At 39.2% G+C, this 13,297-nt stretch overlaps 1 protein-coding gene across 1 annotated transcript in view; it reads right to left on the bottom strand.

Annotated features, from left to right (window-relative positions):
* The window catches only part of dnah9l (dynein, axonemal, heavy polypeptide 9 like), a 432,311-nt gene that overhangs the window by 335,207 nt on the left and 83,807 nt on the right, over positions 1-13,297 (bottom strand). The window contains exons 20-26 of the mRNA XM_043693603.2: positions 11,181-11,297; positions 4,099-4,185; positions 3,838-3,996; positions 2,480-2,563; positions 2,240-2,398; positions 2,006-2,128; positions 1,797-1,919 (exon numbers count right to left, since the gene is read on the bottom strand). Coding sequence (XP_043549538.2) covers positions 1,797-1,919; positions 2,006-2,128; positions 2,240-2,398; positions 2,480-2,563; positions 3,838-3,996; positions 4,099-4,185; positions 11,181-11,297 — 852 coding nt within the window. The remainder of the gene's footprint in view (positions 1-1,796; positions 1,920-2,005; positions 2,129-2,239; positions 2,399-2,479; positions 2,564-3,837; positions 3,997-4,098; positions 4,186-11,180; positions 11,298-13,297) is intronic.

Raw genomic sequence — 13,297 nt, 5'->3', positions numbered from 1 at the left:
GCATATCCTAAGGAGAGGGAACCTAGATAAGCCCACAGCAAAGCCCCAAAACATAGTCAAACCTGGGCTAAAACATTCTTCAGGATCTGGGCCTGCGAACCATTGTAGTTGCTGCCTGTTTGTAGACTCATGACAGCTTGATTTGAGGCTTGATTTGAGTAAGAAAACTCATAGGCTAGTATCAAGGAGAGTGCACACCTTTGGAAAGTCCATCTAGATGTGGTTTGGAAAAGGTAAATTGTTCAGTAGTATCCACATCAGAACCTATCAAAATAAACCTCTGATTAAATCTCACCCGATTCTCATGGAGGTCATTACCTGTTCAGCTGTATCAGTGATTGCAGAACCAGTCTTTAACAAGGTTCACTCTGGACTCTTTAATTCCATTTCATCTACAGCTATCAGTATCTCCACCATATCTCCAAGTTCTAATTTCTTAAAATAAATAAATGTTGTCATTCGAATCTCTTCACTATTTAATCTCTTAAAGCTTGACATCATCTTGATAATTTTCCTTGAATTTGTTCAATTGTATCTATATCTTCATTTTAAATATTCATTACCCAATATTTATTCATATCATAATCCATCTCTCATATGCCATTTCATCAACATAATTGGTCCAAGTCTTTCTGAAGAAACCTAAGCTCCTTTTTATATTTCTGACATTAATTATTCATTCTTAATTGCCTACAAATCTGAGTTAATGGCAATTCCAAAATTACAACAAAAATCCCCTTTTCACATGATTCACCAAAACTGCAGATAGCAAGGAAGTAGGCTAGATTCCTAGAAAACATCTTGCTGACTTTTTCCCTTCAGGCCATTTTATATTTGTTAGTCAATCTAAACTGTCAACTACTCCTTATGATCAATGAGAAACTTGTCAAATGCCTTTTGAAAATCAAGTAAACAGGATCTATTGGATTATCCTCATTAGTTTAGTTCTCCCACAAAAGAACTTCCATACATTTGTAAGCCGTAACCCAACAGTTCATTAAATTTCTTATGCAATATCAAGAGAATAGCACATCGCAAAAATACTTCATCTGAAAAGAAGTTCTCAGCAGGCTATCAATTGAAAGTACTGGTAATTTAACATACTGGAAGAAACAAGCTTTGAAACAGAGAAAGTCTGACTACTTTAATGTATTTTTTTTTAAAAATCATCTTTTTTTAAATGCTTCAGACCTTGCAATAATCACAACAACATGTATAATATCAGTTGGTGCCAGTGGCCATATAAAGAATTTACCAACAAAAATGCAGCAGCATAAATTCACCTTTACATCAAATAATTGAAAGCATTGAATGTTTATTGCCTGGAGCTTACAATATAATTACTTTCTTCACATCAGCCAACTTTTTAATATCCAATTTCTTTTTTCTTAATAAACCTCTTTACCTGCCTTGAACAATAAATCAATTGAATTCCGGAATATGTTTTCATCTTACAAACCATCATAAGATACATGACTGTTACAAAAATGTACAAAAATTCATCTCACTGTATGAGGTTCAACGATGAATATAATCATAAAAGAACTCAAGATCAACAGAATAAGGAGGATTTGGTTTAAATATGAGAAAGACTATTTTAACTAGAAAATGCTGGTAGACACATTACCTATAAAGTCCCATATAAAAGTTGCTTTGAAGCTTTTAATCAGGTCCTGGGAAGCATTCAAAATCTGCCTCAAATATGTGATTACGATGATTTAAAATTTATATATAACATTGAAGGAACAAATCAATGTCTAATTTTTTTTCTTGACAAGTCAACTGAAAATCATCACCTGATTATCTTCCAGTGTTTCAATCAGATTTTCATCAGATTTGAGTAATGGAGTTCCTGTACTATGGTGTGTTTCATATGAAAATTCCATTACACTCCATGTTTGACTAATCTCTGTCAGCACCTGAAAAACATCGAGTTTTGTCCACCTTTTAGCATATATATTACTGTCAAAGAGTTTTGATCAAAAAGAAAAAAAAGATTTTGTACCTTTTCTATTGCCATTTCCTTTACTGCTTTGTCCACTATGTTTTTCACTTCCTCTTCTACCCTATATAGCTGCAGAGCTAACAAGTCCCCTAGGGTAGTGTCTGCATCCATAACAAAGCCAACCTGTCAGAATAAAATACAGATTCCAATTGCTGAAGAAATAAAAACGAAGCCACCTTTTACAAACAAATATAAATCAACATTACACAGACAGTAAAATATCTGGTGACTTACCCCAGTTGCATTCATTAATTCCTGCCAGTGCCTCATTCTGACTGCAGGGTTCTGTAACTCAGTAACAGCCCGAAGTGAAGTCAGCATATTTTTCACCATAGATGCCAATCCAGCAAAGACATCCCAAAGCCGAACCTCCTTATCAAGTGTTTTCATCACCTACCAGGAAAAGTGGAGAGGTTTTAAAATATAGCATCCTGTACATTCTAAACCATCAGTTTATATTCAGATCATTTGTACCTTCGCGAACCTTCGCAGTTCCATATCCATTTGTTCAACATTTATTTGTTTCCACTGCGTTTTGGTCCAATCATCAATGCTAGTCTAGAACAAAAACATTTTTTTTTTTTAAATTACTTTATGAATCAAGGCAAATGGCAAAAGATTTGAGAACAACCGTCATACACAACAGGCAGACTTTACTTCAGGAAACTGGCAGCCCCAGAAGTTAGTAGAATTCGCAACTGAGTGAAGGGAATGGCTGATAAGTTCCACAGCAGCTGGCCAATTCAGGACAGTGAAGTGAGGGTGCCTCCAATTATATGATGGGTACAGGCCCTTTTGCTGCTCCAGTTGGCAATGTTGTCTCTGGTACATGCGGAAGCTTCCTTTACAGATGCTCCACTCATAACCAGTACAGTGAATGCCATGAAATAAAGCATGTAATCAATTTCAGAGTAGAACAACACTAGTCATCTTGTGTACCAGAATGTTGTAATATTATTCAGTATAAAACAGTGATGAGTGGTTATATTCCATGATACTAATCACTGTCATTTATGAATCATTTATATGCTTTCGTAACTTTCATACAACCCAAGATCTAATGTCAAACAGGTTGTGCTGTATGGAGGTTAAGCTGACAAAACAGGTCACTGGCTGATCACATCTAATCAATGCCCCAGTGACATTTCACCAGGCCCTTAGATCTGATCAATGTCCCTCAAACTGCAAGTTTGCAGACCTCTTCAGTCCTCCTGCACAACACAATTGCCAAATGTTGATCTTCCACAATTGCATTTCAGCAGTACCAGCTTTCTCTTGTTGGGGATAAGAGGGCCTGTGATCTCCATTCACCACGCACTCAATAACCAGAGGCATGTTTAACCTTGTTCATCAGTTTGCAAAGTATTTTTAATAGGTTTTTAAACTATCTAATTCAGCATCTCACCATGTGCATGCTGGTACACTGCCTTCCTACAGGCTCACAAATTTGGCCATCAATTCCTCGCATCAAGAATCCTTTCTATCTGCTTCCTTTCAATTCACAGGCCATTATTCCCCAAACCCCACTTTGACAGACTGCACTAAATTTAACCCAAGGTTTTCCAGTTATCAAAATTATCTAAACAAGTTATCATTAACATTAACATGGTGACAGACCTTTTATTGTCTGTGATACAGCTATGTATTTTGCCATATTCAACTGCTTTATCACAGCACCATGAACATGGTATGACATCTGTAATTGTTAGAACCGTGAGCTGGTACCAGAAATATAGCTAAGCAAAGTAAAGGATACTATAATTTAGCAAACTATTTAGTCATAAATATTTGGTCTTTTTCTTAATTTTTGTCGGTTAACACTTCAAACTTACCTGAACAAAAAATACCATGTCCCACACAGACTTCAACAGAATAATATCTGAACGGCACTGTTTCAGTTGTTTATAATCTGGTACATTCACTTCAAATAGCTCAGCTGTTTCTTGAAGACTGTGCATTTCTGCTTCTAGCTGGATGATATGCCAATGTGTCTATAACATGAAAACCAGATTGCACCAGGAAGATAGCTGTAACAATTGCAACTAACAAAGAAATGTAAGTATATATAATTGAAATGCTACATGTGCTCTCACCTTGTCTAGAAGTGTATATGGGTCACGTGTGTTAAACTTAAAAATCGCTTCATTCCTAAACTGTGCTCTGAATTTGCATTGATTTTCCTGAAACAGCAACAGAACTGCTAAGATTGCCTTTAAAGCATCACAATCACTTTTAAAAACTAAACCGCATGTTACTTTCACTACAATTATCACGTAAGATGTTCATAATTCAGTTTCAAAAACACAGATTTGGTGAATCAAAACTGTTAAATCAAAGGGAAAATGTAAGCATAAAAACCAAAACTGCTGCAGATGCTGGAAATCAGACACAAAAATTGAAAAGGCTGGAAAATCTCAGCAGGTCTGGCAGCATCTGTGGAGAGAAATCAGTGTTAAAGTTTTGAGTCCAGTGGACCCTTGCTCACAACACAGAAAATGTGAGCATTATTGCTTGCAGAGAAAGATAAAAAGGGAACAGTCAACATCAATTGTAAATGACTCATTGATACGAGAATTTGGCAGGGCATCTGATGACAGTTTCATGTTAAGGAGATTGTAAAAAGGAGATGACTGAAGAAAAAGAAGATGCTGGAAATCAAATATAAAACTGGCTCCTTCGGGTTCAAAAGTCTTCCGATTCAAAACACTAACTGTTTTTCTCTCTGCCAGAATTACTGAGCTTCTCCAGCATTCTCTGTTTTTACGTAAAGAAGTAACATTTAACTTCCAGAATTATTCGGGCAGAACAGAACCGTAAATCAGATTATCTTGATATTCACTGAGAGAAAGCACATTTTTTTTTGTTTTACCTGTAGAAAGAGAATGTAGCTTTGAGATTTGTGATAGAGATATAAATTTCTATTCTCTATGAAATCAATGTACTTGTTCAATAAATAAGTTTACAATACAAAACAAGACATTACATCTACAATTATTTATCTCTCTATATTATTTGTATCAATTAGATAGATCCTCCACCAAGTTCTACATAGCAATACGCTGCAAATATATTTTCAGATATGCCTTTCATCCTCCCAACACAAGATGGCACTGCTTTTCCTCCAACCACCAAACTGTTCGTCTCAAATATTTTTTGACATTTGTATTTTTCTATCCTGGACTAGCAGTCTCTTCCTGCATGTGACTTTTTAAAAATCCATTTAACATTTATCTTATACTAATAAGGCTACCCAAGTATTTAGCTGAAACTTTATTGCTGGAACAGCACAGCAGGTCAGGCAGCATCTAGGGAACAGAAGATTCGACGTTTCGGGCACATGCCCTTCTTTCCTGAAGAAGGGCATGTGCCCGAAACGTCGAATCTTCTGTTCCCTAGATGCTGCCTGACCTGCTGTGCTGTTCCAGCAATAAAGTTTCAGCTTTGATCTCCAGCGTCTGCAGACCTCACTTTCTACCCAAGTATTTATCCAATTGCACATGCTCAAATTTCTAACTCAGGCCAGTGGTTACCCACCCTTGTTGTTCACAATTCTAATCAATTATTATTTTCATAAATTCCCACTTCCAAATATTAAAGTAGATAAACATTGATTTCATTAAATAACTTTTAAGTACCCACAGAATATTCTGAATTTCTTAAGAGCAAATAAATTATTTTTATTATTACATAGTCAAAAATGACTGCCAATTCATGCATAGCAAGGACAAATTACAATTAAAGTCAAAGCAATCTGTTTTTTAAAACCAAGAGAATGCCTTTGAATGTGTTATGGATGTATTTTATTTGTTCGCTTATGGGACAGCATTTATTGTCCGTCCCTAATTGCTCTTGAGAAGGTGTTGGCAAGCTGGGCTTCTTGAACCACTGCAGTCTTTATGCTGCAGGGAGATTCATAATGCCTTTAGGGAGGGAACTTCAGGACTCTGACCCAGTGACAATGAAGAAATGGCAATATATTTAAGTAACAATGGTGTGTGGCTTGGAAGGGGACTAGGTGATGGTAGTCCCATGTAGCTCCTTCCTTTGTCCTTCTAGATTGATGTGGTCATGGGTTTGGAATGTGCTGTCTAAGGATCTTTGGCAAATTTCTACAGTACATCTTGCAGCTAGATAATACACACTGCTGCTACTGTGCATCAGTAGTGAAGGGAGTGGATGGTTGTGGTTGTGGATGAAGCAGGCTGTTTTGTCCTGGATGGAGTCAAGCTTCTTAACTAGTATTGAAGCTGCATTTACCCATTCAAATGGAGTGTATTCCATTACACTCCTGTTGATGGTGGATAAGGCTTAGAAAAATCAGGAGGTGAGATACTCACTGCAGTATTCTTAGCCTCTGACCTGCTTTTGTAGCCACTGTGTTTGTGTGGCAAGTGCAGTTGAGTTTCTGATCAATGGCAACCCCTAGAATATTGATAGTGGGGGATTCAATTATGGTAATACCATTTAATGTCAAGGATGGTGGCTAGACTGTCTTTATTGGAGATGATCATTGCCAAGCATTTGTATGGTACAAATATTACTTGCCACTTGACAGCCCAAGCCTGGGTATTGTCTATATCTTGTTGTGTTTCAGCATGGTCTGCTTCAGTTTTTGAGGAGCTGCAAATGGTGCTGAACATTTGAACATCCAACTTCTACTTTATGATGCATGGAAGGTCAGTGAAGTAGTAACTGAAGACTGTTGGGCCAAGGACACGACTCTGATAAACTCCTGCAAGATAAGGGGGAGGCAATGGCCTAGTGATATTATCGCCAAACTAATAATCCAAAAACTCAGCTGATGTTCTGGATTCAAACTCTTCCCATGACAGATGGTAAATCTGAATTCAATAAATATCTGGAATTAAGAGTCCACCGATGACCATGAACCCATTGTTGATTGTTAGAAAAAAATCCATCTAGTTCACTGATGTCCTTTAGGGAAGGAAATCTGTTGCATGTGAGATTGCAGGGCTGCACAGCTTAGATCTGATTTTTTGCATGTGAGATTGCTTAGCTGTGTTTATCACTTGCTGCTTATGCTGTTTGGCATGCAAGTAGTCCTGTTTGGTAGCTGCACCAGGTTGACACCTCATTTTAAGATATGCCTGGTACTGCTCCTGGCATGCCCTCCTGCACTCTCCATGGAACTTTCACTGGATGCTTTAGGTTGACCTGAAGAGATCCAGGTCAATTCATCTGGAAGATGCCATTATAACGCTCCTTTTATTTCGCACTAATTGAACTGACAGCACTTTTAATCCTAAATCTCAACAGTTACATAAAAACATCCAATGAAAATTTGTTACTTTCCGACTAGTTTAATTTCAAGATAATTTTCAGGATCTATATAATTTGTCTCAGTCTTTTATTCTGTTTTACTTAGCTGTTATTATTGCTAGCTAAATTTGTTTTTTTCAGGAGGACCTTCAAACAAGCAGTTCCACAGCATTCAGACAAAGCTCCTGCTAAATCACTTTCAACTAACTGGATGCTTGTCCAAATGGTTGAAAAATGATTCAACCGCCAGTTTTCTTAACATTAAAATGGTCAATGCTCCAATGGAGTACAAAGAAATTGCTCCAAAGACACTCTGCTTTATCTAATCAACTAATCTAGAGATGATATGACACACCTTTGGAACAAGTAGGACTTGAACCTGGGTCTCCGGGGTCAGAGGAGAGGGATACTAACACAGTACCATCAGAGCCATTTCTTAAAACTTTAAAACACAATCGTCTAATTCCCATTTCCACTCACAATCTCTCTGCAAGTAATTTCAGATATTTTTATTCAATTTGGTGACCTGTGGAACTTTGGCCTTCTATCTCAGAAGTAGTGAAACCAGTATTGCACCACAAGAGCTCCTTCATAAGCACTTTGAAGTACTCAAGGAAAACAGCGCTATTATCATTAATCTAAGAGAGGAACTTACTACAATTCATTTATAATGGTGATAAACTGTACTATGAGGCATAACGTCTCAGTAATGAGGCAGACTAACAGCAGAGAAAGAAAGAAAGAATATTGGCTAAGAACTAGGACCAAGAGTAGGTCATTCATTCTCTCAAGTCATTCTACAAGTCATAGCTGATGTCCCCTTTCATGTTCGTTCCTCACAGCCCTCAACTCCATGTTGTTCCAAACTTATACCTCCCTCCTCTTTAATATCAAGCCTCCATAACTATCTGGAAACGAAGTTCCTCACATTCACTATTCTCTGAGAAAAGAAGTTTCATTGCATCTCAGCTTTAAATGAATACTCCCTTATTCTGTAACTATATTCTTAGTTTGAGATTTCCCCACTAATGGAAACATCTTCTCAACATCTACTTGTCAAGTCCCCTCAAAATCTTTTATGTTTCAATAGGATCACTTCTCTTCCCAACTTTAATGAATAAACACCCAACCTATTTAGCTGTTCTTGTTAAGTAAACCCCTTCATCCCAGGAATCATTTTTGAACTGCCTCCAATTCCAATATATCCTTTCCTAAATTTGCGGACCAAAATTATAGACAGTTTATTTATGCTCCATGAGGTGGAGGCAGACTTTAGCCCCTTGGGGAGTGAGATGCTCCCCCTTGAAAATTGACAGCTAATCTGCCAGCTCTAGCAGCTCCAGCAGTGACAGAACTGAGAAGTGGATGCTTCTAGGACTGCAAGTAGTCCCTTGAAAGATGTGTATATGGATGGTGGCAATAGGCAACTCTAGGGATTTGGACAGGAAGGATTCATGGAGTGACGGAGGGATGCAAAATAGAGTTTGGGTCAAATTTTGAAGTCTAGATCCAATGGTAGAAAATGGGTTGAGGATGATCATAGGCAGCGATGCCTCTGATGAGAAGATACCTCCTAAAGTGTTAACCCTTACCCCCGCTCCTCCCTCCCCCCCACCACCACCATGCCCTTTCAATGAAACAATTCATAAAATTGACCTGCCCGTTCAGTCCATCTTCTACTGCCCAGCACAGAACCAGAGGCAGATTGAGAGCCTTAAATAGGTAATAATTGGCCACTTAATAACATCAATCTGCGTCGTGGTCACGGTCGTGTGTGTGTGAGAGTGTGAGAGTGTGAGAGTGTGAGAGTGTGAGAGTGTGAGAGTGTGAGAGTGTGAGAGTGTGAGAGTGTGAGAGTGTGAGAGTGTGAGAGTGTGAGAGTGGGAGAGTGGGAGAGTGGGAGAGTGGGAGAGTGGGAGAGTGGGAGAGTGGGAGAGTGGGAGAGTGGGAGAGTGGGAGAGTGGGAGAGTGTGAGAGTGGGAGAGTGGGAGAGTGGGAGAGAGGGAGAGTGTGCGCATTAAGACATTCATCAAACCATGTGATGTATGTTACATGTCCAATAAGCAACTTAAACACACCCAGTAGGAGACTGTTTTCTGCCTTGGGCCTGCTACAGTGTTCCAGCAAGGGTCAGTTCAACCTGGCACCTTCCCCTGCAACTGCAAGAAATGCAAAACTTGTGCCCACACCTCCCCCCTCACTTCCCTCCACGGCCCCAAGGGATCCTTCCATATCTGTCAGAAATTTACCAGCACCTCCACACACATCATTTACTTCATCCACTGCACCCGATGTGGCCTCCTCTATATTGGGGAGACAGGCCGCCTACTTGCAGAATGTTTCAGTGATCACCTCTGAGACACCCGCACCAACCAACCCAACCACCCCGTGGCTGAACACTTTAGCTCCCCCTCCCACTCCGCCAAGGACATGCAGGTCCTTGGCCTCCTCCATCACCAGACCATAGCAACACGGCGCCTGGAGGAAGAGCGCCTTATCTTCCGCCTAGGAACCCTCCAACCACAAGGGATGAATGCAGATTTCTCCAGCTTTCTCATTTCCCCTCCCCCCACCTTTTCTCAGTCCCAACCCTCAGACTCAGCAAAGCCTTCTTGACCTGCAATCTTCTTCCCGACCTCTCCGCCCCCAACCCCTCTCCAGCCTATCACCCTCACCTTAACCTCCTTCCACCTATCATATTCCCAATGCCCCTTCCCCAAGTCCCTCCTCCCTACCTTTTATCTTAGCCTGCTTGGCACACCCTCCTCATTCCTGAAGGGCTTATGCCCGAAACATGGATTCTCCTGCTCCTTTGATGCTGCCTGACCTGCTACGCTTTTCCAGCAACACATTTTTAAGCTTACATTATTCATAGCTTTGTTTGCTTAACTGCTTTCTTCTCCCTCTGGGCTGTCTCCATCTATCCTTTCATTCCTTTACCACCCTCTTCACTTCAGCATATATGATTAGATTAGATTAGATTCCCTATAGTGCGGAAACAGGCCCTTTGGCCCAACCATTCCACACCGAACCTCCGAAGAATAACCCACCCAGACCCATTTCCCTCTGACTAGTGCATCTAACACTATGGGCAATTTAGCATGACCAACTCACCTGACTTGCAAATCTTTGGACTGTGGGAGGAAACCGGAGCACCCCGGGGAAACCCACGCAGACACGGGGAGAATGTGCAAACTCCACACAGACAGTCACCCAAGGCTGGAATCGACGCTAGGACCCTGGTGGTGTGAGGCAGCACTGCTAACCACTGAGTCACTGTGCTGCCCTTGTAGCTTTCAGTAGCTACTACTAGTTCTGTTGAAGAATCACTGGACCTGAAAGATCGACTCTGTTTTCTCTCTGATAGATGCTGCCAGACCTGCTGAGTTTTTCCAGCAATTTCTATTTTTGTTTCAGATTTCCAGCATCTGCTGTTCTTTGTTTTACAACAAATTTGAAAACTGAGATTGTCAAAACTGTTAAATCCATAAACTAACATTTCATGATTTCATAACAAGACTATTTGTGTTAGTAATAGCAAACATTTTAACTTTAGTGTTGCTATTAAAAGGAGTCATGTTTCACAGCAAAGCAAGCTATAAAAAAAAACTATATGGTCTGCAATCAATTACCAAGAAAGATTCATAAACTACCAGATTAAGCATAATTCACATTGAAAGGGGAGGAAGCATTACTCCCATTTTGTAAACTGGGATTTACATTATCAGATTTATTTAGAATTCATTACCATCAAACACATAATTGTTATCTCTGGACATCCCTTCTCACACAGTTTACAATTTCTTGGTTCAGTGGAGCTTACCTCTAGGTTGTTAGCAGAACAAAAATGCAAAAACCACTTGGTTCATAACACTAAGCAAAAAATTGATCTCACCTCAAACTGTACACATTTTCTTCTGATAACAGATACTTCATTGGACTGCAAAGGTGCCACTTCATGCTTTACAATTAAAGCAATCTTTGTAAGGTTCTTCCACTTTTCTGGCAGCTCCTAAAATATTTTAAATGAAGAAAATATTCATAATGTAGTAGTCAAGCATTCAAAATTACATTTACATAAATATTTTATTTACACACTGCAGTTAGATGGATTAGACCTGAAGCAAGCTTCTCCTTTTTGATATGAATTTACATCGATAATGTTCAAATAATCCCAAAGTTATACAAAACTGTATGAGTACTTTATAAAAAGACTTTTCAAGCATAATCACAGGTGCAACTGGAAAAGAGAAATGAAATCTACTTGATTTCATTTTATTAGTTTGCTAATGTTTTTGATGCCTGTATATTTTAATCTCTAACCTAACCAGAATATTAGATTTTATTTATTTTTGTATGGGATGCGGGTATAGCTGACAATGTCAGCATTTGTCGATCATCTCTAGATTCCTTTAAGCCAAATAGCTGCCACAGCCATTTCAAAAGTAAGTTGAGTCACAGAAGATAGAGATCATCGGGAAGGTCAGCATTTATTGTGCATCCCTAATTACCCAGAATTAAGAGTCTAAAGTCACATGTGGGCCAAACCAGGTAAGGTCGGCCTATTGCTTTTCCTAAAGGACATTAGTGAACCAGGTAGATTCACCAATTATTTGTGTTTTAGGTTAAAGATAATCCAAAGAGAGGGCAGTGCAGTAGATGTAGTTTACTTGGACTTGTGTAAAACTTTTGTTATGGTTCTGCATGGTAGACTAATTCATAAAGTTCAATCACATGACATTCAGACAGAGTTTGTCAATTGGATACAAAAATTGGCTTTATGGTAGGAGACGGAGGTGGTGGTGGATGGTTATTTTTCAAACTGCAGGCCTGTGACCAGCTGCGTTCCACAAGGATTGGTACTGGGTCTGCTGTTTTTTTGTCATTTCTCTGAATGATTTGGAGGACAACATAGGAGCCATGGTTAGTAAGTTTTCAATGACACCAAAACTGGTGATACACAGGTCTTTCTGGTATAATGTGTGTCTTGTCAATGCAAATTGGCTATAACACGACTGATGAACTGTGGACACTGTTTGGATAACGCAAACTTTCTACTGAATGGGTAGAACAATTTTCTGTAGCGCGATTTCCTACAGTGGTTTGCCACAGAGTAATTTTCTATAGAGCGAGGTTGCAGAGGAATGTAACTGTCGCATTATACAAGAACGCCCTGAAGTGGACAATGAAGAAGATTATCTAAGATTACAAAGAGATCTTGATCAAATGGGCCAATGGACTGAAGAGTGGCAAATGGAGTTTAATTTGGATAAATGAAAATTGCATATTGCATTTTTCTAAAACAAACAAAGGCAGGACTTATACAATTAATGGTAGGGCCCTCGGTAGTGTTGCAGAAAAGAGAGACTGAGGGGTTCAGCTACATAATTCTTTGAAATTTACATGACAGGTAGACAGGGTGGTTAACGCAGTGTTTAGCACACCTACGCTCAGTGGTATGAGCAGTGAAGGCAAGAGTTGAGATATCATGTTGCGGTTGTACAGGATGTTGGTGAGGTCTCTTTTGGAGTACTGTGTGCAGCTCTGGTTGTCCTGCTATAGGAAGGACATTATTAAATTGGAGAGAGTTCAGAAAAGATTTACTAGGATATTATCAGGAATGGAGGGTTTGAGATATAAAAATAGACTGGTGGGTTGGGATTTATTTCACTGAAGCGCAAGAGGTTGAAGGTGATCTTACAGAGGTTTATAAAGTCATGAGGGGCACAGCTAAGATGAATAGTAAAGTTCTTTTCCCTAAGGTGGGGGTATTCTAAAGTATGGAGCATATATTTAAGGAGAGAGAAAAAAATATTTAGAAAGGACATGAGGAGCAACCTATTTACATGCAGTGTGGCTAGTGTGTGGAATGAACCACCAGAGGAAGTGGTGGATGCAGGTATAGTTACAACATTGAAAAGATTTGGATAAGTTCATGAATAGGAAAGGTTTGGAGGGATATGGGCCAAATGCAGGCAGGTAGGACTAGTTTAGTTTGTGAACATAGTCAGT

This window comes from Chiloscyllium plagiosum, unplaced genomic scaffold, assembly GCF_037043375.1.
Source record: "Chiloscyllium plagiosum isolate Xiang-an unplaced genomic scaffold, Cpla_swu_hap1 HiC_scaffold_7, whole genome shotgun sequence".
Classification (NCBI taxonomy): Eukaryota; Metazoa; Chordata; class Chondrichthyes; order Orectolobiformes; family Hemiscylliidae; genus Chiloscyllium; species Chiloscyllium plagiosum.
The sequence above is the reverse complement of the archived record's forward strand: the minus strand, read 5'-3'. Positions and strand labels throughout refer to the sequence as shown.